At 43.1% G+C, this 23,074-nt stretch overlaps 1 protein-coding gene across 5 annotated transcripts in view; it reads left to right on the top strand.

Annotated features, from left to right (window-relative positions):
* MYO7A (myosin VIIA) overlaps positions 1 to 23,074 on the top strand; it is a 284,107-nt gene that overhangs the window by 219,659 nt on the left and 41,374 nt on the right. For all 5 annotated transcript variants that reach the window (XM_029602172.1, XM_029602173.1, XM_029602174.1 and 2 more), the window contains 6 exons: positions 1,474 to 1,644; positions 3,213 to 3,330; positions 9,600 to 9,726; positions 11,233 to 11,402; positions 15,936 to 16,126; positions 22,101 to 22,225. In XM_029602172.1, coding sequence (XP_029458032.1) covers positions 1,474 to 1,644; positions 3,213 to 3,330; positions 9,600 to 9,726; positions 11,233 to 11,402; positions 15,936 to 16,126; positions 22,101 to 22,225 — 902 coding nt within the window. The remainder of the gene's footprint in view (positions 1 to 1,473; positions 1,645 to 3,212; positions 3,331 to 9,599; positions 9,727 to 11,232; positions 11,403 to 15,935; positions 16,127 to 22,100; positions 22,226 to 23,074) is intronic.

Genomic DNA, 23,074 nt, shown 5'->3' on the forward strand with positions numbered 1-23,074 from the left:
TACAGGATAACATTCAACTATCAAGCATCGTGGTTCACATAAGCTGCATTTTCTAAGTATAATTACAGTCCCGGGGCTGATAACTTTATACCCTGACCCTATCAGTAAAGTATCTTGCATTCCCACTCTGTCTGTGCTAAACGAAGGACAGAATTAATTCACCGTCGACCTGCTCGTTATGTCTGAAAATGAGAAGCTGCATTTCTCATTATGTTTAATAATTATTATTAAGGATTACACAATGCTTTTCATTCAAAGAGAATCAACCTGCGCTTCATAACTTAATGCATCAGAAGCATGTACACAGCCACTTCCGGGGTGAGTGGCCTGTTAGTGCCTTTTTGGCACATGAACTACAAGAAAACCTCCAGGTACAAGAGGGGAGAAAGTGCTCCAGGACATCAGGGGCCACAACTTGGATTTTTCTACCCAAAGGAACACTACTGTTATTATAATTATTAATAGTATAATTATTATTGTGTCTCAGTTACTGTTGGGTAAGGAGAAGCAAGGAAGCAAGAATGGCCAGCCCAGAGTTATGTGCAGTCAGTGGTGGAGGGGGGGTTTTCACTTGACTCCTATCCATCAGTAATCTCCAGCAGTTAAGGTTTGATGCTGCTGCTTGGCATAAAGACTTGAGTTGCCTTCTCACCCTTCTGGGAAAAGAGACGGGTGAAGGCTCACTCTGTAATCAACAGAAATGTTGTCTCCCGACAGTTATAGAGAGAAATGCTCTGTGGGTGAAAGACCTTTTTACTCTAGGCTTAAAGGGGCCAATTTTAAAATATATATCCGGCCACGTAAGTTAGCCAGCTCAGACTTATCCGGCTAACTTACATGGGATATTCAGCGTCAAGGCAATGCCGCTGAATATACCCGGATCAAAAGGCTAGCAGGATAAGCTTATCCCAGTAACCTTAGACCTGCTCTGGGCCTCGTCTGATTTAACCAGATAACACTGGATATTGCTACTTATCCGGCTAAGCTAGCTGGAGAGGTGGCGCTGTCCAGTTACACCCACTGCCCGCCCACTGACTATCTGACTAACTAGCTAGTTGGATAAGTGACTTATTCAGCTAAATAGTATAGTCAGATATTCAGTGGCAGCTGCTTAGCTAGATAAATCAGATCTATCCAGATAAATAGTATTTGAATATTGACCCCAAAGTGGACAAAACCTTTGAACAAACAGGGTCCACTCTGAGGAACCTTGAATTGTTGCTCTTCGTGCTCCGTATGATCTGTGAGAGGAGTGGAGGACTTTATGTGAAAAATATCATAAATCCATCTCCTTTCACAAATGCTGAATTAACTGTTTAAGAAATTGGAAAAAAAAAAAAACCTAGCTTGCATGAAAGACATCAGAGCCTTTCCCCTAAAAAATAAAGCCTTTCTGGCTGTTGTCTCTCCTGGTCTGCACCAGAGCAGATCTCTTCAGCTTGAGTTGCTCTGAGCGGTCTCTCGTTCCCGCAGGAAGATGAGCTGGCAGAACTGGCTTCCCAGCAGTACTACGTGGATTACGGGTCGGAGCTGGTGCTGGAGCGTTTGCTGAGCTTGATTCCTTCTTACATCCCCGACCGAGAGATGACGGCATCGAAGACGGTCGAGAAATGGGCTCAGCTGATTATAGCAGCACACAAAAAGGTAGCGTGCAGAGTGCTGATTGGGTTACTTTCACCATTTGCAGATACCATTTAGTGGTTCCCGGGTATTTTTTTAATAGGACGAGTTCTATGAAGACACGATAACCAGAAAAAACACCTAAAATGTGGGCAGAAGATATACTTAGCATGCATAAATTTATGCACAGAAAACATATTTTGTGCGCACAGATAGGGTCTTCATACCAGGGCCGGTGCAAGAGGATTAGGTGCCCTAGGCAAACCTTCTGCCTTGCGCTCGCATCCCCCCACCAGTCGTGCCGCCACCCCCCGCTCTCAGCCCCGGCTCCTACCTCATTCGCCATCGCGCCCGCCGAGTGTGTGCTTCTCTGGGCTTCGAGCAGATTGGGCGCTGCTCGCGGCCCGCTGAATCTCCACTCCTCTTTGCTGCCGCTTGCGGCCCCCACATGGCTAATTGAGTCTTCGGTGCCCCCTAATGGTCAGCGCATTAGCTTACTGCATCGGGAGTTTGATTGTTTTTTTAGTGCGTGCATTAACAAACTGTGCGCTGAATTTCAGCGCTAAATTTGAATGCACAGCGTATTATATCAGCTCCATTGAGTGGAAAAGAGTTCCTACCCCCCCTACAAATTAATTTCATCATTACTATAAGGTCATTCTTTGATCTTTCCCAGATTTTTTTTCATGGGGGGCAAAAAATGAAAGAAATAAAGAAGTCCAAATGTTAGTGCTGCCCAGTAGAGAGATGTGTGAACATCTTCAAAATAGGCTTGCCAATTACTGAAACAATTACAGAAAACCAGAGAAGTTTTGAAGGATTGTTCGATCAATTCAATGGACCTATTTGTAACGAAAACATACAAGATTCCGAAGTGGATCTGAAAATCTTTAGATATTTGAAAACCTTTGAAGCAGATACAGGGCCTGATTCACTATGGCTTTTCCTCCATTCTGTGTCTTTTGGGGAAAGACCTTGACGAATCTGGCCTCTAGTTTACTTTGGGGGTTTTTCCTATTCGTTTCAGATTTTCATTTGATAGATCCGGAGGGACTCTGGGGGGAAATTCAAAAATAGCCGCCCAACTCGAACCAGGTGAAAATCCACCTGACTTGAGGTCGCCCATGGATCGTTCACTCATTGCCATTGCACGCTTCAACGCAGGAGGGGCCCGGGTTTGGGAGTGACCTCTGATCTCCCTTTTCTCAAGCCTTTCAGGAGCAGGAGAATCCCGGATCGTAACCTCGCAACTTCCAGGGGACAGGGAGAAGGCTGCAAACCCTGGTGAACAGCCAAGTGGACTGATTAAGTCTAAAGAGGCTGTGTGTCCTCTCGGCCACCAGAGGGAATGCAAGTATATGCAGGCGGGAAGGTAGATTGGCGGGCATGGGGAACCCTAGGCGTGATATAAATAAATGCAGCAAGCTATAATGCTTAAAGATATCATCCTCCCAGGAAGACATATTTAAACCGGCTTAGAATAAACCTGACCCCTGGAAAGTTCATCAGGAAAATGTTTCCAATACTGGCTGGAGTCTGTTTGCTTTCTTCTGATTTTTTTTTTCTCTGCATCTCTCTGTTTTCCCTTGTAGGGAATTTATACCCAGAAGAGAGCCAGCCCTCAGAAGGTGAAGGAAGATGTGGTGGATTTTGCACGCTTCAAGTGGCCTTTGCTGTTTTCTAGGTTTTATGAGGCCTTTAAACTTTCAGGTACTCTTTATTAAATTAAGTGCTTTCTTGATTGCACCACAGAGACTCTTCAGATGTGTTTTGGTTTTTTTTAATTTTTTTTACCAAAACAAATATTTGATTATTTTCATAAATATTTTAATATTGATTGGAGTAGATTGTCCAATATTTTGGGAATCCTCTCCTTGTAAGCCTCTTCACTTAATTTTAAGATTGCAAAGTAAACATGTTTTAGCAGAGGTGGGGAAGAGTGGGACCAGTTGCAGCCCTCGGGAATCATAAACCCCCACTGCTACACTTCGTGAGGATGCGGACAAGAGAAGGGCTGAATGGAGATGTCAGAACCTTTGCGGCCGCTGCCGCACACTGAGGAAAGCAGAGGAAAGCTGGGGATATCATCACAGCAGTGAGAAACCTTCCCCTCTACTGCCACCTGCTCTGCCACCGGCCCGACAGAGAGAGGAGAGCGGCACCAGGAAAGGAGGGAATGGGACTGGGGTTGAAGAAGGGAAAGACAAAGGCGAGAAGGAATGAGACAGGAATGAAGAGAGAAATGGAGGATAAAGAGGGAGACGGGAATCCATGATTAACCTGACTGGATGGCAGCCAATCAGGGGAGAGGAGGAGAGGAGCGCCAGGAATCATGTGGGACAGAAGTAGAGAGAGAGAGAAGGAGGGACAGAGGACTGCTACAATCCAGGAGGGAAGGAGGGAACGATGACATTAAACACACAACTTATTTAAGGGGACTCACAGACAGGCACGGAGACCTCATTAGCCTTCCCCCCTTCCCTGTTGTTTGATTTTTCTACAATCTGACTTAATTTGTGACTCATTTTCTGTATGTGTTTGGAAGAATCATAAAAGAAAATAATAAAGGTTGAAGGGAGGTCAGTTTTCAAGGAGGGTTAAGCTTCAAAATTGTATGTGGGTAAAAACCTGGAGGTCAATATTCAAAACTAAACATTTAAATGGATAACTCGGAGTTAGATGGATAACTTGTGAGTTATCCTCCTGTATACCGACATTAAAACGGCCTTTTTGAAAATTACTATTCCCTGCCAGTAGTGGTGCTGTGAGCAGCCTGCAGACTTTTACCTGCGGCGGACAAAAGGAGCAGGGCTGGGTGTTTGGAGGAGGGGAAAGTGCATGCAGGGATTTAATTTTGAAATCCTCGTGCGTAGTTTCACGCGTGGGCCTTTTTTTAATATTGGGGTTACATTTACCACCCTCCAGTCTTCAGGTACAATGGATGATTTTAATGATAGGTTACAAATTTTACTAATAGATCTGAAATTTCATTTTTTAGCTCTTTTAGAATCCTGAGGTGTATACCATCCGGTCCAGGTGATTTGCTACTCTTTAGTTTGTTAGTCTGGTCTACTACATCTTCCAGGTTACAGTGACCTCCTCTCAATCTCCCCATTTGGCCATTTTTTTTATGGGCGTTCTACTTGTGTGGCAGGATCCTCAGGACCCACGTTAGTGTCCTGAGCCTCCTGCCGCACATCTAATGCTTTCTTAGGAGGAGGTGTTATTTTATCTCAGCTGACCACCTTCTTAGTTGGCTGCAACAAAATATTAGAATCAAATTGCTTATTAATGACCTTATTTGCATGCATTTGAATTATCGATGTATGCAAATTGCATGCAAAGAAGGTCAGTGTCATAGAGGATGGTATCTGGGCGGGTAGAACTAGATGCAAAATATTGTGTATATCGCCCAACATATGTAATATAACGCACGTTACAGCCCTAACATAGTTTCACAAATGACCCAGTTATCCAGTTAACTTATGCAGCTATGACTGAATCTTGCCAGTTAGCTGAATAAGTTATGTGGCTAACTTGCTCCACCACGATCTGCCTATTACACACACAAAACTTATGTGGCTATCCTTTTACTTGTATAAGTGACTTATGCGGCTAAGTGGCAGCTGCTGAATGTAGGCGCATATTCAACGTCCACTACTTAACCGCATAAGCTATATTTATACAGATAAATAGTGCTGAACATGCTTTGAATATTGACCTCCCCAGGTTATCTCCCATTCTGTATCTATGGGAAAAATTCTTAGTAAATGAGCCCTTAGATTGTGAACTCTCTGGGAATAGGGAAATGCTAACTATATCTGAATGCAATCTGCTTTGAAGTGGCTAATCAGTCACAAAAAATGGAATATCAATTTAAAAAGCAACTGGTTAATGCTGGTAATTAGTGCTTAGCAGCTATCATAGGAACACCTCTGGAGCGACCATGTTTTTGCCTGGCAGGACTGGCCTGCCTTGTAAATTTAGGGGGTAAAATTTAACCAGTCAATGATGAAGGGGGGGGGAAATATTTTAAAGCAGAGTGACTGGCTAACCCTCGAAGTTAGTCGACAACTTCGGTACAAATAAGGCTTCTGTTTTTAGGTTTTAACCAATCAACACCAATAAAACTCCCCTGGTGAGAAAACAATGAAATCAGTGTTTAATGGAAAAATACCAGAACAACACAGTTTTCCCCGTTCTCTCTCAGCCCACCTCCTCTAACTGCCCCCACCACCACCACCTTGCTTTTCTTAGACCCACTGCTTGGTTTCTGACTGCTCCTCGGTTTGCACTTAAGCTCTTAATCAGCTGATGGGCTCCCACCCACCCCCCTCCTCTGCCTCCCACTGGTGCTGTTGCACTTCTGTTCCCAATGGCAAGTGTTTGATCTGGGGGCAAGAGGACAAAATGAGTGAGTAGGGTGGGGGGAAGAGCTTAAGAGAGCAGGCATGGTTATTTATATTTTATTGTTTGATATTTAATGATGTATGCATATTATCTTTAAAACCCTTGTTTCTGTAAAGCCTGTTGCTGTTAAATGTTTTACTGTTTTTTGGTTTTTTTTAAACTGTTACATGTAAAGCCTGTTGCTAATTTATTGTTTCACTGTAAACCGAGGTGATGTATGTCTATACGTACCGCGGTATAAAAGAATCTATAAATAAATAAATAAATGGAATGCTTTCCAGAAACACAGATTTTATTCAGCTACATAAAAGTTTTTAACGTTCCTAAAATTAAACACCTAAAAATGGAAGCCCTAAGTGTGACGTAGTCCGGAATTTTTATTTATGTATTTCCACTTGATCGGCCACTTAACACCGTGAGCTTCCACGCAGGAAGCAATAAAAACAAATAGTAAAGCAACCATGTCGTACACCCGCCACCCCACTAGCAAGAACAAATATTTCAAAGACTTCAACGTTAGCAGAACCTTCTGAACAGGAATCTGCCTAAAAAGTACAGATCAAGCAGGATCCACTCTAGGGAAATGTGTCCAATAGTAAAAATCCAATCTAATCAAGTAATTAGCCCTTTCCTCCAGCCAGCCAAGCATTCAGACTGCATTGTTACTAATTATTTAGGCTTCCTTTGCACAGAGGCTCTTAACCAAACACTTGCTCAAAGAGCCAGACTTTGACTTTCTTCCTGAATTTTGAAACATTTTCTTCTGCTCGGAGCACCAAAGGAATTGAGATCCATGGTTTTGGGGTATAATATCTAAAGGCTTGGCTCCTTGTGATTCCCAGTCTGGAAGATGATAAAGCTGAAACTTCTAATATCAATTGCTGTGAAGATCTCAATGTGCGTGCATGAACCAACCAATCTGCGAGATATGCTAGGCCAGCTGCATTAAGGCTTTTATGAACCAGTTTGAGAACTTAAAACTGGATTCTACTCTTGACCAGGAATCAATGTAGGTCCTGTAAGAAGGGCATAATGTGGTCCCCCCACTAGCAGCCTGGTTATCCATTTATTTAATTGATTTGTATTCCACTTATCAGCACTTTCAAAGCGGATTACGTTCAGGTACTGTAGGTATTTTCCTGTCCCCAGAGGGCTCACAATCTCAGGGGTCATTTACTAAGGCTTTTCTCCCATTCTGTGTCTGTGGGAAAATGCTTAGTAAATGAAACCCTTGGTTTGTACCTCTGGCAATGGAGGGAGAAGTGACTTGCCCAAAATCACAAGGAGCGGCAGTGGGATTTGAACCCTGGTTTCCCTGGTTCACAGCCCACTTCTCTAACCATTAGGATACTCCTCCACTCGTCCTATTTTGCAAAAGTTGAAGTGACCCAAGGAATATAATGTAACCCTTGGTCCAGTCAATTACAATAACTTAGACGATTTGTTACAAGGAAGTGAATTATAATTGTGAGGCCTCGATAGGTAGGTCTTGTCTTGATAGGCCCTTTGTACCATCTGGTTAATCCTCCCAGCTATATGGCCGATACTTCCTCCTGGCAGCCATCTTGTTTCTGGCATGAGCAACAGAAAACACAAGGCACATGCTAAGAACCCAAACCTGGAGACATAAAGGCACCCACAGAAGCAGAGCAGGACCACTGCAGGAAAACCTAGAGACATGAAGAAGCTTACAGAAACAGTGTGGTACCAAATGGGAATACGAGATACACAAAGCAATCTAAGAGTAAACAGGAACACGAAAGTAGCACTAAGAGTGGACCAAGTCTAGGACTAAGCATAAGACCAAGCTCTGGCAAAGTATAGACTGTGAGCTTGAAACTGTGTCCAATCAGGAACAAAATAGCCGCCGGGGGAAGTGTGGGCCCCTGAGATTGTGAGCCCTCTGGGGACAGGGAAATACCTACAGTACCTGATTTACTATTAGGCTAATCCCAATTTAAAAAATCGCCTCCTAAGCCAGTCCAACTGCCTCAGGTCTCCTCAATAGATACTAAAAATATGCAGAAATAAAATCATTTAATTATAATAAACATAACAAACACAAAACATATGTATATTGGCTCAGACCCTATTAATAAAACAAACTAAAAAGTGGACGCGAGTCTCCTCAACATTTCTCGCTAGTGTAGTATATAAAACAAACATTAACAAATTTTAAGTGTACAATGAAAATCAATAAATCAAAGGGGTCTATAACAATATACACCTGAAGTACCAAAAAGACAATTATAGGTGTGTGTGAAAAAATACTCTCAACAAAATGCATAAAAGATATATTAAAACTACCAAACATAAAAAATATGTAAACTAGTAAGAAAACACAAAAATGTCCATAATATATAAAAATATATGTATAAATAGAAAGGACAAACTTCGGAGAACCAGTAACAAGCAGAAAGTGCATTAAATACCTGTTTGATATACACAAGAAGAAAATCTCTCCGTACAAAGGGCCTGCAGCACTGCACCAAAACTACAAACTTCTTAAAAGTTTTATCTCATAGCTTTGATTTAGGTTTGAGTGGCCTTATACTTATTGTTTGCTTAGTTATATATTTATATATATTTATATGTGTACCACTGTATTGTTTTTCATTCCAATTTGATAATACCAGGGGTTTCACCTGTACCAGCTAACCAATAATCTGCACATCATCTGCACTCTAGCATCATGTTTCAATCAGATCACATTCTTTCAATCTGTTAGTGCCACCTAATCTTATTTTCTTCCCTTACGTTTGATAAGTGGCAAGATTAAAATATTTGTGTATTCTTTTTGCTCCTAATTGCTACCTCTACGGCCTTTGCATATTCATGCACATTCTTCCACTAGCGATATCTCTGCATGGGGCTTAATTCAGGACTGATGTACATTTATTTATTTATTTATTTATTTATTTATTTAAAGTCTCTTCTATACCGATATCCGTTCGCACATCGCATCGGTTTACAAAAAACAGGAACTATTGGGCGGAGCCCTTACATATAACAGAGAAAATGCAAATTACAAATTACAAATTAACTTTTGGGCAGAGCCCTTACATGTAACTGAGCAGAAAACGGCTAAACTGGGAGAGAGGAAAAAAACTGACTAGGCATTGCAGAGTCAAAAAGACAATAAATAGGTGCAATAGAATCTATAAATAGGTATAACAGGAACTATAAACATAGCTATACATAAATAGCGTCGAACAAAATACAAAATCATTGGGCATAAAGGCAAATTGTTAGACATGAATTCTTAGTCATCGAGGCAATTCTTAGTCAATTCTTAGTCAAGCAGGGGAGTATTATGTAATAGGGAGTACATATCTTAGACAAATTCCATCATCTCTTCTGTTCTCTCCATGTTCACAGAAAAAGTCGCAATATCAAGCTTTGTTATCCCATCATTGATTTGACATGATATGTTATATGATATGATATACGATGATACGATACGATGATGCAATACGATATCATAAGATATGATATGATTCAGTTTTCAGTGCTCATACATCAAAACATGCAGCATTGTAAAGCTTACCGCTGTGGATGTTTCTGACTAGGTCCCAGTCTTCCCAAGAATGAAGTCATTGTGGCCGTCAACTGGACTGGTGTGTACTTTGTCGATGAACAGGAGCAAGTGCTTCTTGAGCTATCTTTCCCCGAAATCACTGCGATCTCTAGCAGCAGGTAATGAATAAATGCATAAATGTATCATGATCTCTCTGAAGATTTGTGGTTTAACCATGCTGTGCAGTGACGTAGTTTGTTTCAGTACATGAAGAGAACACCGGAGTATTGTAACCTACGGTGCCAACAATATTTCTCATTGGGGAATCAGCCACTCTGTTTGTTTCCTGCAGCCTTTGCCTCTGTCGCCTTTAGTGATATCACCAACATATACATCAGAAACACTCCATTCTGCTTATTTGAAGTACTAAACTTCTTATTAGTGAGTTGATATTTTGAGAAGTACCTTATGCAACACACCTCAAGCCATCTGATTGATTTGGTGCTCATTCTTGTTTTGTTTTGTTTTTAAAGAGATTTGTAGTTCCATTGTTTTAATTTAATTTAATCCTTTATAAAGTGCCTTTCCAAATAGGCCAATTTCACCAAAGCAGTGCACAGGGCTACAAGCCCTAGATCCACTTAAGAAGGGAGTAGACACAACTGGGGGTAACCTTAAGTTGCACAGGTGACCCAAGTCAGCGAGCAGCTATCCATGATGAGTTATTTTGGGATGTGCAGGTTCCCTAAAGGGAGTCTCTCAGGGTTGGTGAAATGGAAACGGCAGAAATCTGTCTACATCTTTGGTACTGCAGAAGACCTGGGTGATTTTGGTCCTTTATTTACTTACGTTTTACATGAAAATTCTGAGAAATAGTTCATTGGGAAAGAAAAAAATAGAGCTAAAATTTACAGCAACCTGAATCAGCAGGGAGTAATGCTAGTGGGGAACTGGGCCAGCAAGCTAGGTCTATTGTGTCTAAAGATGGGTATGAGTTAAAAAACAAACAAAAAAAAGAACCTGCTTGTATCCTGGGGCTGCTGAGCATTGTGACCCACCAGCGGCCATCAAAGAACAGATCACCAGAAGTGGGATCCCTTAGTCATGCTGTGCGGATCGAATCCTTTCTAGTTCTAGATCCCACTAAAATAAGAAAAGAAAATGGTGATGATTCAAAAGAGAGCATACTTAAAAAAAAAAAAAAAGGCTTAAGCAAGGTTAGCTCTACATCGTATACCTGGTGCATCAAGGGCCAACTCGGTGGCAGTGCTGCCCGCTGCTGCTGTGCAGGAGGCCTGGGTTTGATTTGCAAGCCTGGTTTCTGCTCTTGGGATCTAGGGATGTGGCATAGGGGTGTTCCCAGCCAGGGTGGGCTTGAGGGGGGAGGCGGGGGGGAGCCTCAAGCATCTCACACTGGCCACATCTAGAAGCCAATCTTGATACAAATCGAAGAGGGAAATGACAAGGTCTGAAATGGGCTACCAGTGGAGGAAATGGAGAGCAGGCCAGTATAGGGGGATCAGCAAAGGGCAGTGCTGAACAGTCAGACAGGAAACAACTATAGGAAGATGTACAATCCAAAGCAACATATTAACTTCTTTATTTGTTTTAAAATACTTCTAGCACAAAAGTGAAAAAGCTGTTCATTTTTTTAAGGGTATATTTTTTTCCTAATCCACATTTAGGGGAGGTAAACTGCAAAGTCAGAGTTTCTCTTTGGCCACCATTAAAGGAGATGAATTTACCTTCACCTCTAACAATGCAGAAGACATTCGAGACCTTGTTGTCACTTTTCTGGAGGGACTGAGGAAAAGGTCAAAATACGTGGTAACCCTCCAAGACAACCCAAACCCTGGTAAGCAAAACTCTTGATTGGACAGATGATGACTTTGGATGGTCGGTATCCCCAACCCCTTCTTTTCTGTCCTACGTCATCTCCCTTTAGAGATCTTTCAGCTAGGTATTTGGGCATTTCTGAAGGTGTGGTTGAGTCAGAGGTGGGGAGAAACTTAGCTGGCTAAAGCCTAGTTTTCAATAATTTCAAATAACCCAATGAATGCAAGAAACGAATATACACATACACATATAATCTTGCTCAAACCCAAGAGATATCTATTCAAAAATAGACTCTGAATATTTATATCATCTCAGAGTGACCATCATATACCATGGGATGTTCATCGTATCTGAATGTAACATGCCCGATGTTTGGTTCAACAGTTTATAATCACCAATCACTCCGTGGAGGTGTATTTATATGATTTTTACTAATTTTTCTTAATTTTTATGTTAATCAACAGTCACTTAACTGCAAGGTGCTGTGTTTTCCGCAGCCTTCCTCTTAATAACAATTACGTTTCTTCTCTTCTCTTTCTCCGTGCACTTTAAAACTTCTCTAGTGTCATATGCCGTTTCAGAAATAAATTCCTTCATCGGGGTTAGACACCTTGAGCATGCTGGTTATGTTATAAGACCGTTTTTGTTAGAGACTGCATAATGATTCTGCAAAATAGTGTTACAAATAACGTGCTATTTACAAAAATAGAACTCAAAGTAAATGGCTCCACATGTAAATCTAATAGTTCATTTACTCTCTATGTATAGAGAGAACAGCCCACTTACTTTTCTTAAGATGCTTGGAATAATTGTAGTCTTCTCTGACTTGGCTTTGCTGTATATAGACGGAGCGCCGTGTCCCCCGTCTTAAAAAAGCTCAAAAGCCCGCCAAAATCAGATACCGGAACTGACATCACCGACATCACGCTCTTCCAGTTTAAATAACTAACCTATCAATTAATGACTTCATCTTATATCAGGGTAAACCAATCTATCTTCTCATTCAGTCCCAGTGGCTCAACAGTGTTGAGCCGATGAATCTAGAAATTCTCGTTGTAATTTAATGCAGTGGATCGATCTCCGCCTCTCCAAGATAAGGGCACTTGTTCTAAAATGATCCATTTAAAATCCTCAAAACAGTGCTCCTTACTTAAACAATGTGAAACTATTGGAGCTTTGAGTTCTTTTGTGGTCACTCAGCTCTGATGTTCTGTTAATCTTATTTTGATCTTGCGAGTGGTGCTTCCGATATATAATTTCTGACCCGGACATTGTATTGCATTAATCACATAACTAGAATTGCTTGTTTACGGGTGATTGTCAATCCAGTATTTGGTTCTCTCCATTTTGTCCCTATAATCGCTGAATCACAAAAATTGCAGTGATTACATATCTCTTGTGTCGCTGGATGGTCCATAATGTGTGATTTTTCTGTAGTGGATGCTCATACTACTCTCTGTTTAATGTTAGTCCCTTTGGAATATGTGAACATTGGTGGAACCTCAAAAATTTCATGTGTACTCCAAACGTGCCAGTTTCTCTGAATAACGTGTTTGACATCTTTAGTCAAATTTGTATGCTTAAGTACACACACCAAATTCCCTAACTCTGATTTTGCTCTATATTGTAACAATTGTTGTCGATCAGAGAACCACGCTCTTTTGTAAGCGTTTTTAATGGTTTTAGCAGGATAACCTCTTTGTTTCAACCTCTCTATTAATTCCAACGACTGATGATGAAATTCCTGATCTTCTGAACATACTCTGCGAAGTCTAAAAAATTGACCAACAGGGTGACCTTCTTTAAAGTATCGTGGATGGTGGCGGTTAAACCGTAATAAATTATTTCTATCAGTTGGTTTTCGATATAAGGTAGTCTGGATACCTAAATCTGTTTTCTTAATTAAGATATCCAAAAAAGACAATGTATCATGATGATAGGTCATTGTGAACCTTAAATTCGTATTTCTTTGATGTAACCATTGATGAAATGCCACCAATTCTGCCTCTGTATGTGTCCAAATAAAGAATATATCATCTATGAATCTGGACCATTGAATAATGTATTTGAAAAAATCTGAACTGTAAATCACTGTTTCTTCAAAATGGGTAACAAGTAAATTCGCTACATCTGGAGCTAGAGGCGAGCCCATTGCTACCCCTTGAACTTGTAAATAGTACTCATTATTAAAGGCAAAAAAATTATTAAATAAGACTATTTCTGCTAATGATACCATAAATTCTGATGGTATTCATTGAGGTTGTTCTCAATGAGAAATCATCTCTCTAATAATAATCACTGCTGTTTGTTGAGGTACATTCGTGTACAATGATTCTACATCAAAGCTGACCAAGATGTGTTCTTTGGCAACTGCACCCAATGCTTGCAATTTATTTATCATGTGAGACATATCTTGAATGTAAGATTTGGCTTGTCGTACTAACGGCTGCAAAAAGATATCCACAAATTTCGCCAAGGGTTCCAGAATAGATCCATTGGCAGACACTATAGGTCTGCACGGTGGTTGCACCAAAGATTTATGAATTTTGGGTACCCCATAAATTACTGGTACCCGGGGAGACTCCACTGTCAAAAACGCCAATTCTTTGTTGTTCGTAAGAAAACCTGCTGTTTGAGCAATTTTAAGTAGAGATTGTATTTGATCTTGTAAAGCAGGTGTGGGATCACACCCCTGACCCCCAGCTTCAGATAAGGGTAAACAGGAAAAGGGCAGGCTGCAGCCGGGAGGAGGGGCTGGGGGTGGAGCCTGGCATCAGTGGGGGCGGGGCCGAGCTGCACAAGGCTCTGCTTCATCTGAGCTTCAGAGCTGGGGGGGGAAGAACCATGAAGGAGAGAGGGCGAGCGGGTGGGAGTTTGCTTGTCAGGGAGTGACGGAGCTAGGCTGCAAGATGCCTGTGGGCCCCAGGCGGCTACTGCTGCTGATCGGCTTGGCCGGCTCTCTCCATGTAAGTTGCCGGAGCTGCTGCAGAGGCTGGGGAGGTTCTGCCCTCCCTGCATGAAGGTCAAAAGGGCTTCAGTGAAAGAGATTAAAGGCCCGTGCTAATATGCAAAACAAAATAAATACATAAAATAAATAAAGGCGTTAGAGGCGCCCATATTCATCACCGACATTATTAGCTCGGGCCTTTAATCTCCTTGCCATGCTGAGGTTCGCTGTTCTTCATCACCGCTTTTATTAAGCCGCGCCTTTGTTTGCGGCGCTCTTTTATTGAAGCCCTTTTGACCTTCGCCCTTTCCTGCTCGCCCTTATTGAAGTAAACACAATTAAAGCTTTTAGCAATCAGTATTAAATATGTAACCCTTTTTCCAGGGATGTGCTGTTTCCCACAGGGCCATAAAAGAATGTGTTTCTTGAGGCTCTCTCTGTAGGCATATTATCCCCTATGTTTGTCCCAAGGTGTGGGTCCTTTCTGTGGGGGGATGGATGTCCTTCTAGGCCCAGGAGGTGGACTGAAATCCCCTTTCACTTATGTGCCCCTGAACTCCTTTAAGTGATGCTGCGCTGTAGGGACCTGACAGGACAGGGTTGGATGTTCAAACTAATTTTACTGTGAATCTTTAGAAAAATAACCAAATGTTCAATCAAGCGAATGCTGTCTTCTTTACATCTGTGCTCACTCTGGGGTATTACAGTGTGGACTCTGCTTCCTTTCCTCTGTGAATGTGTCCTCAGTACCAGATCTGGGGCTGTAACTTATCCCTCAGGGAGTGAGCTGATAAGAAAACCCCAGTTGGGCAGGGAAATCCCTAAGCTTGGCAAGGATCCTCTTAAGACACGAAAAACGTACCGGAGGTCCACACGAGTCCAGATCGTCCCCAGCTTGTGTCCTGTGCCCCAAACAGTGGAGATCCAAATGGGAGTCTCCAACAGTCTCCATCCACTGCTCCTCGGACTCCTTCTGTGGTGACCTGTCCTTAACCTAGGTCTGCTGATGAACAAACAGGCTAATGCAGCCCATTTCCACTGTGAGGAGGGGTGGCACTAAACCCCCTCACAAACCAAAAAGGCAAATCAGTTTCAAAGTTCAAAACGCCCATGCTCAGGTGAGGAGCCACTGCTGTCCTTCAGGGCAAAAGGGATACACAGGTCTCCTCACCCCTGGCCACGGGTCTCGGGTCTTGTCCTTCCCCCAGATGGGACTAGAGTCTCACACCCTGGGAAACTCAAGAAAACTGCCCAAAATGCAAACAAAGTCTCTCTTTCCTAACCGAAGGCAGACCCTGACAGGCAAGGGGTACATTGCTGAGATCTCCTCAAAAAATAAATCGGTTCCCCAAACTGGCTCCTCACTTTTCAGAAGACACTCAAAATGACCACACTCTCTAGACCACTAGCCTCCCTCCCCCCACATGTGAACTAAGGAGCTACCATTCACAGCCAGCCTCAAGGGGAGGTGCTGTAAGGAAATGGTTTCTCCCACCAAGCTGAAATACCTATGGCAGGGATCTAGCGCCATCTAGTGAAAATCAGTAGCTCAATGATCATTGATGGCGTCAAAGAAAGTAATTAAAATTACTATTTGCTGTGCAGTGGGAGAAGACTCTGGATTTCTCAGCTTTCTGAAAGGCGACCTGATTGTTCTGGACCAGGACACTGGAGAGAATGTCATGAACTCTGGCTGGGCCAATGGGACCAATGAAAGAACCAAGCAGAGGGGAGATTTCCCCACCGAAAGTGTTTATGTCTTGCCTACTGTCACCGCACCGCCCATGGAGATTGTGGTAAGCTAAGTGATGTAGCTCAGGAGAGCATGTTTCCTCATCCCCAGGTAACGCTACACTAGCACATGCAGAAGCTTTCATCGTTGAAGCCTGGAAGCCAGTCTTCCAATCCATCAGACCTTTCTTTAGCAATATTGTTGCCTTCTAAGATCATCCACAGAAAATCAGTGTTGTTCAGTAGAGTTACCAGAGAGTGTGTTGCAAGAACTCAAAATATAATTCCATTGTAACTGGAGTAGTAACTCATACCCTGCTACGTTTCACTCTCTTGATATGATTTACGATGTCCACAATATCATACATTACTTAAGCTCGCTGCTTCTCATGGGCACCAACACTAATGCCATAAAGTTTCAGCAGCAGCTGTGGCTGAGGGTAAAAGGGAGGAAGGGGGAGGAGGATAAGCCGTTGTTTTCTCTGGAGGCAGGAAAATATGTTGCGTCCTTCCCCTGTGGTCAACTTGGGGCAGACTGCAAAGGTGGCTGTGATGGGCTGGGATTGAGTTGTTGCTCCAGTCATCCTGACTTGCAGGGGCTCAAAATGTAGAATGAGTGACCCTGAGGGCTCCTTGCAGTGATCCGGGGGAAAAGGAATGGGTTAGGGCAGAAGGCACAAGGCTTCCATGATGGAAGAACCAGCTTCTGAGATTATTACTCTTATTGTTATTTGTTCAGCGCTTCAAGGAGGTGATGTGTTGTTGCTTGTTGTTTGCCACTTGGAACATTGTTTTCGAAAAGCAGAAATAAAAAATGAAAATAAAATCCTTTATGGGTTCAATATATGCAATCCCCACAATTAGGCCCTATCCTGGGGAAGTGCGCGCCGGCAGCTGGCCGGCACGAGGAAGTTACTTCTGCTCTAAAGGAGCAGTAAGTATTGAAACAAAAAAAATTAGACTAGCTAGGTAGAGTTAGGGGTTGGGGAGGAGAGGGGAAAAGGTAGGAAGGGTAGTTAGGGGGATAGGAAAGTTGGTCTCTCCTTAACTGGAGTGGACTGGGAGGGAACTGGGGAAGGCCTACGCACGTCACCACAGCTTGGGTTTTAAAATCCCCCCACCCCGCGCTAACAAGTCCCGACCTGCCCACATATGCGCCTGCAGATATTAAAATCCGGTGCGCACGTGCACGCGGGAACTGTATTTTTTAACATGCGCGCATATGGATGCCCCCGCATTTGTTTTAAAATCGACCCCCTAACTTCTGTCTTGGTAAGATTTAAGTTCAAATGATTTTCCTTTAGCCAGCTATTAGTAGCTTCCAAACATTTTAACAATAAATCAGTAGTGGTAGATTAGGAGAAACTGGGAAAAACAATGAATGTCATCTGCACATATTTTAAATTCGATGCCAAAAGAAGAAGATAACATGCTTAAAGGGAGCAAATATAGATTAAATAGGAGAGGTGACAGAGCAGATCCTTGTGGATCCCTGTGATGATGGACTTCCCTTTTACACCCCATTTTAACTTGAAAAACTCACTGAGACAGATAATATTCAAACCATTTAGGAATATCTGTGTGTAATGCTGGCTGGAAAAGTGGAACCTTGATGCTGTGGTGTGATTGGTGCCGCTTAGTGGAAGAGCCCACTAGGCTCACATCGACAACTGGTGGAGAAGCCCTTGGGTGGAACTGGATGGAGCTTCGCTTGTACCAGCCACCTCCCCCGCAAGTTGAGTCCTTGGGTCCTGCTGGCCGGCAGGTCTTAGGTGGGTCCCTGGGCCTATCCAGGAGGGAGAGTAAGTCCAGGCAAAGGTCAGGGCAGGCAGCAGACAGCAGAGATGAGTAACAGGCCAGAGGTTGGGGCAGGCAGCAGACAAGCAAGTCCAAGCTGAGGTGAAGTCAAGCCAAGGGGGAACAGGGAGACAAGGAGCAAGGGTGACAAGACTAGGGCACGAAAAAGGCAAGGGCAAGGCACAGATGAGGTAAAGACAAGGCAAGGGAAAACACAAGCAAGGAACAAGATACAAGAACTAGCAACATGTATTGGGGCACAAGGCACAACAGGGGACCTGTTGCTGAGGCGAACTAAGGATGTCCAAGGAGCCTTTAAGTAGGGCTAAGCTGATGGTGTCATCAATAGGCGCCATGGCTTTTTCCTGCCATGAGCCTTTCAAAGGAGACAGTGTCGGGCATGTGCGCACTTAAGGAGGGACAGCTGGAGGCAGCGGTAGAGGCGGCGTTCTGCCACATGTAAGGAGCTCAGCAGCATCCGGCCACAGGAGACCCAACTTTTCGCGATGTTGAGGGTGAGTGCGGTGGTTTACGGAATTGCACCACAAGCCACAAATCTAACAAAGTGCCAAGTCCAAGAGAACTTAATCTGTTCAAAGGAATGGTGATATTACACTATCAAAACCTGATGAAATGTCTAGAGAAATCATAATCAAAGAATTATCCCTTACACTTACAGAAGTGGACAAGGCCATGGGGCTGAAAGAGGTAAATCCCAGGATATTGAAGGAGCTCAGTGATGCGCTGGCAGGTCCGTGGAAGGACCGGTGCAACAGATCCCTGGAAACGGGAGCGGTGCTGCAAGATTGGAGAAGAGCTGTGGTGTTCCCGCTTCACAAGAGTGAGAGCAGATAGGAGGCTGGAAACTACAGGCCGGTTAGCCTCACCTCGGTGGTGGGAAAATTAATGGAGACTCTGCTGAAGGAAAGGATAGTGAACTATCAACAATCCAGTGGGTTGTTCGACCTGAGGCAGCATTGATTCAGCAAAGGGAAGGTCCTGTCAGACAAATGTGATTGATTTTTTTGATTGGGTGACTAAAGAACTGGATCGAGGAAGAGTGCTCGATGTGATCTACTTGGATTTCAGCAAAGCCTTTCATATGGTCCCGCACAGGAGGCTTATGAATAAAATGAGAAGCTTGGGAGTGAGCGCCAAGGTGTTGGAGTGGATTACAAACTGGTTGATGGCTAGAAGGCAGTGTGGGATGGTAAATGGAACATACTCCGAAGAGAGAACGTTGTTAAGTGGAGTGCCACAGGGATCGGTATTGGGACCAGTTCTTTTCAATATCTTTGTGAACGACATTGCAGAAGGGATAAAAGGTAAAGTTTGTCTATTTGCGGATGATACTAAGATCTGCAACAGAGTGAATGTGCCAGAAGGAGTAGAGAGAATGAGACATGATTTAAGGAAGCTTGAATGGTGGTCGAAGATATGGCAGCTGGGATTCAATGCCAAGAAGTGCAGAGTCCTGCATCTGGTGTGCAGAAATCCAAAAGATCTGTATGTGATGGGGGATGAAGGGCTGCTGTGCACGGAGCAAGAGAGGGACCTTGGGGTGATAGTGTCTAATGATCTGAAGACGGCAAAGCAATGTGACAAGGCGATAGCTCAAACCAGAAGAATGCTGGGCTGCATTGTACAAGTCCTTGGTCAGGCCTCACCTGGAGTATTGTGTTTAGTTCTGGAGACGATATCTCAAGAGGGACAGAGACAGGATGGAGGCTGTCCAGAGAAGGGTGACCAAAATGGTGGGAGTTCTCCATCAAGTGACTTTGAGGAGAGGTTTAAGGAACTAAATATGTACACCCTAGAGGAGAGGAGGTGCAGGGGAGATATGATACAGACCTTCAGGTACCTGAAGGTCTGTATTTTAATGATGCACAATCAACAAACCTTCTTCATTAGTAGAACTAGGTGTCATGAAATGAAACTCCAGGGAGAAAGACTCAGAACCAACATCAGGAAATGTTTCTTCACGGAGAGGGTAGTGTTCCTGGAATGCCCTTCCAGAGGAGGTGGTGAAGATAAAAACGGTGAAAGATTTCAAAGGGACATGGGATAAACACTGTGGATCCCTAAAGATTAAAGTAGTGGTTCTCAACCGGTGGGTCGCAACACACCAGTGTGTCGCCAAGAACACACAGGTGTGTCGTCACACTTCCCAGTCCCCTGCTGACCCAGCTGCTCCCCCTACCCAAGCGAAATAGGTGCTCTGCCCGGGCTTAAAATGCTGATAGCCCAGGCGGAACGCGGCAGGACAGCTGGAGTCAGAGGCACCGGCACACTCTTTCCTTCCTGCGCCCCGGAAGAGGAAGTGGTGAGCAACAGGTGCGTGAGCGGGAAGAAGAGACCATGCTAGTGCGGGCAGCATTGACCAGAAGAAAAGAAGAGAGGTGCGGCCTGAAGGATGAGCAGCACAGCTCGGAGTAAAATGAGGAACAACGTCAACCCTCGTGGCCGATGGGACTCCTTTCTCCGCGAGGGCTGAAAATGAAAGAGGTTGCTGCTGCCTTTAGGGTTGGGAGGAGGCTGCTGCTGACACTAGTTCGGGGGAAGGGGAGAGAGTGAGTGAATGAGCAAGCATGTGTGTTTGAGATCCTATGTGTGTGTGTGAGTGAGATAGCATGTATGTGAATGATTGAGAGCCTGTATGTGAAAGAGAGTATGTGTCTGATTGAGAACTGGTTTAGGTGAGAGAGCATATGAGTATATGATTGAGAGCCTGTGTGTAAACGAGAGAAAGAGAGAGTATGTGTGTAAGCATGTGCATGAGAGTATGTGTGAGAGAAAAAGATAGCATGTATGTGTGTGATTGAAAGCCTGTGTGTGTACGCGTGAAAAGACAGACAGCATGTGTGTAAATGTATAATTAAGAGACTATATATGTGAGAGGAAAAGCATATGTATATGTGAGCCAGTGTGAGACAGAGAGAGAGAGAGAGGAGAAAGTTGCAAGCTGCAAGCAAACCGTCCCTCCTTCTGCTAATTCAAAACAATCTCAGGTCACCTGGATATCAAACGTTCCCAGGTATGCAGAGCAAAAATTTTTTTGTATCCTTATTTTTCATTATTGGGCCTTTGTGTCTGCTATTTTGAAATATTTTATTGGTATCTAGAAATTTTTTATATGAGTTTTTAATTATTGGATATTCCATTCATCAGCTGTTTTGAAATAATCTGTTCTTTTTTTAGTATGGTTTTACTGCTACTGATTTTATATTTCTTGATTTGTTTTATAAGGATGGGTGATGTTTCTTTTTTTTTCCTTTGTTACACTGCATACAGAGACTCTGGCATGTTGCAGTTTCCAATTCAGTTTTTTCTGCATGCTTCTTGTTATGTGTTTTGGTCTCTTTATTCTTTGTTAGGTGAAAGTCAGCACATGTGATTCAGGTGAGGTTTTCTGCTGGCGTGTAGTTTGTGTAGGGCTCTGTCGCAGCCTGGCTTGTTCCGTTTTCCTAATAGGAGATGTATTGGTGTCTTAAGGCCTGGTGTAATAATTTCAGTGTTGCCTTTTCTTAGGTAAGTGCTGGAATTGGTGCTGTTTTGGTGTGGGATGTTTACCGTTTATGCAATTTCTGTTCAGACAGAATACGTATCTTTCCTTGTGTCATTCTTAACAATAAAAATAACACTGGACCTTTATTTTTTTATTTCCGCTGTGAATTGTAATGAGCAGTGTGTCACACATGTGAGCGTGGCCTGTCAGGTGTGTCACGATGGGGAAAAAGGTTGAGATCCACTGGACTAAAGGATGGAAATGAAGAAAAAGTGCATGGGGGTAACTTGCTGATGTGGTGGTTACTACCCTTAACCAATAAACCTTCTTACTGTTGATACAACTCCAATACTGCTCTCTGCTTTAACAGTGGGGGGGGGGGGGGGGGGAATCGAATTCAGACAGCAACCAACAAGGATCTAAATTTTAAGGTCTGGGAAAACAAGCATGGGAGTAACTTGCTGATGCGGCTGTTACTACCCTTAACCAATAAAGTCTGATACTTTTGATGCTACCATGAGCTTGCTGGGCAGACTGCATGGATCTTTGGTCCTTTTCTGCCATTATTTCCATGTTTCTATATGTTTCTGGTGTAATAAGGTGAAATTCGACAAAGATAAAAGCATTGATTGGGATGTGGGACACTGTTATCACTGACAAAAGCTGTAAATTGAGACAAAACAATTGTTTCTAAAACCTTGGCCTGTGTTGGCAAGTAACGATGTCTTTACCTTCAGGCCTTAGTCACCATGACGCCTGACCAGCGACAAGATGTCATGAGAACATCACAGGTGACTATGTCGGAGGGTGAAGAAAAGGTGAAGCCGTACACCCTGGAGGAATTCTCCTATGATTTCTTCAGGTAAACTAAAAAAAAATGAATTCTCTCCCAAACATCCAGACAGAATGAGTTTGTCCGCTAATGTGACACTAATCCTTAGGCATGTCCATCTTATCTTTCTATAGCGGCTAAAATCAAGGTTTCATGTTTGAGATCGTGTTGGTAAATATCTTAAATCTAGCTCTTATTTGGCTGATGTCGAGAACGTCCTGGGCAAAAGACTTGGGCACTCGTCCAGATCCTCTGTTATGAAACTGCATATGTTATTTTAAGAAGCCCATGGAACATAAGACTTGCCATACTGTGTCAGACCGAGGGTCCGTCAAGCCCAGCATCCTGTTTCTAACAGTGGCCAATCCAGATCACAAGTGTCTGGCAGGATCCCAAGGAATAGGTAGATTCCATGCTGCTAACATCCAGGGATAAGCAGTGGATTTCTGCAGCTCTACCTTAACAATTGTTTATGGACTTTCCCTCCAGGAACTTGTCCAAACCTTATTTAAACCCAGCTACACTAACATCTTTTACCACATCCTCAGGCGATGAATTCCAGAACTTAATTGTGCCCTTCCTTACCTCAACCAGAGAAGCAAATCTTTTACTTCATAAGTCTAAGGAAACCGTATCTGCTCTCTTCGCTTGCCTTTTGTGTGCTTATTGGCATGGACTGCATGCCCTGCTTCCGGAAGAGGCTGTTTTGGTGGACGTGTGGTGTTAAAAGAGTGGCTTCTCCTCTATCTAATTACAGAATGAATACCAGCTTCAGACGGTAATAAAGAGAGAGGTTTATTAATACAGATAAGTAAATAGAGGAAGGCGGATAATTCCTCTAGGAGCAGAAAAATACAGAAATAATTTAGTACAAGCAAA

This window comes from Rhinatrema bivittatum, chromosome 5, assembly GCF_901001135.1.
Source record: "Rhinatrema bivittatum chromosome 5, aRhiBiv1.1, whole genome shotgun sequence".
Classification (NCBI taxonomy): domain Eukaryota; kingdom Metazoa; phylum Chordata; class Amphibia; order Gymnophiona; family Rhinatrematidae; genus Rhinatrema; species Rhinatrema bivittatum.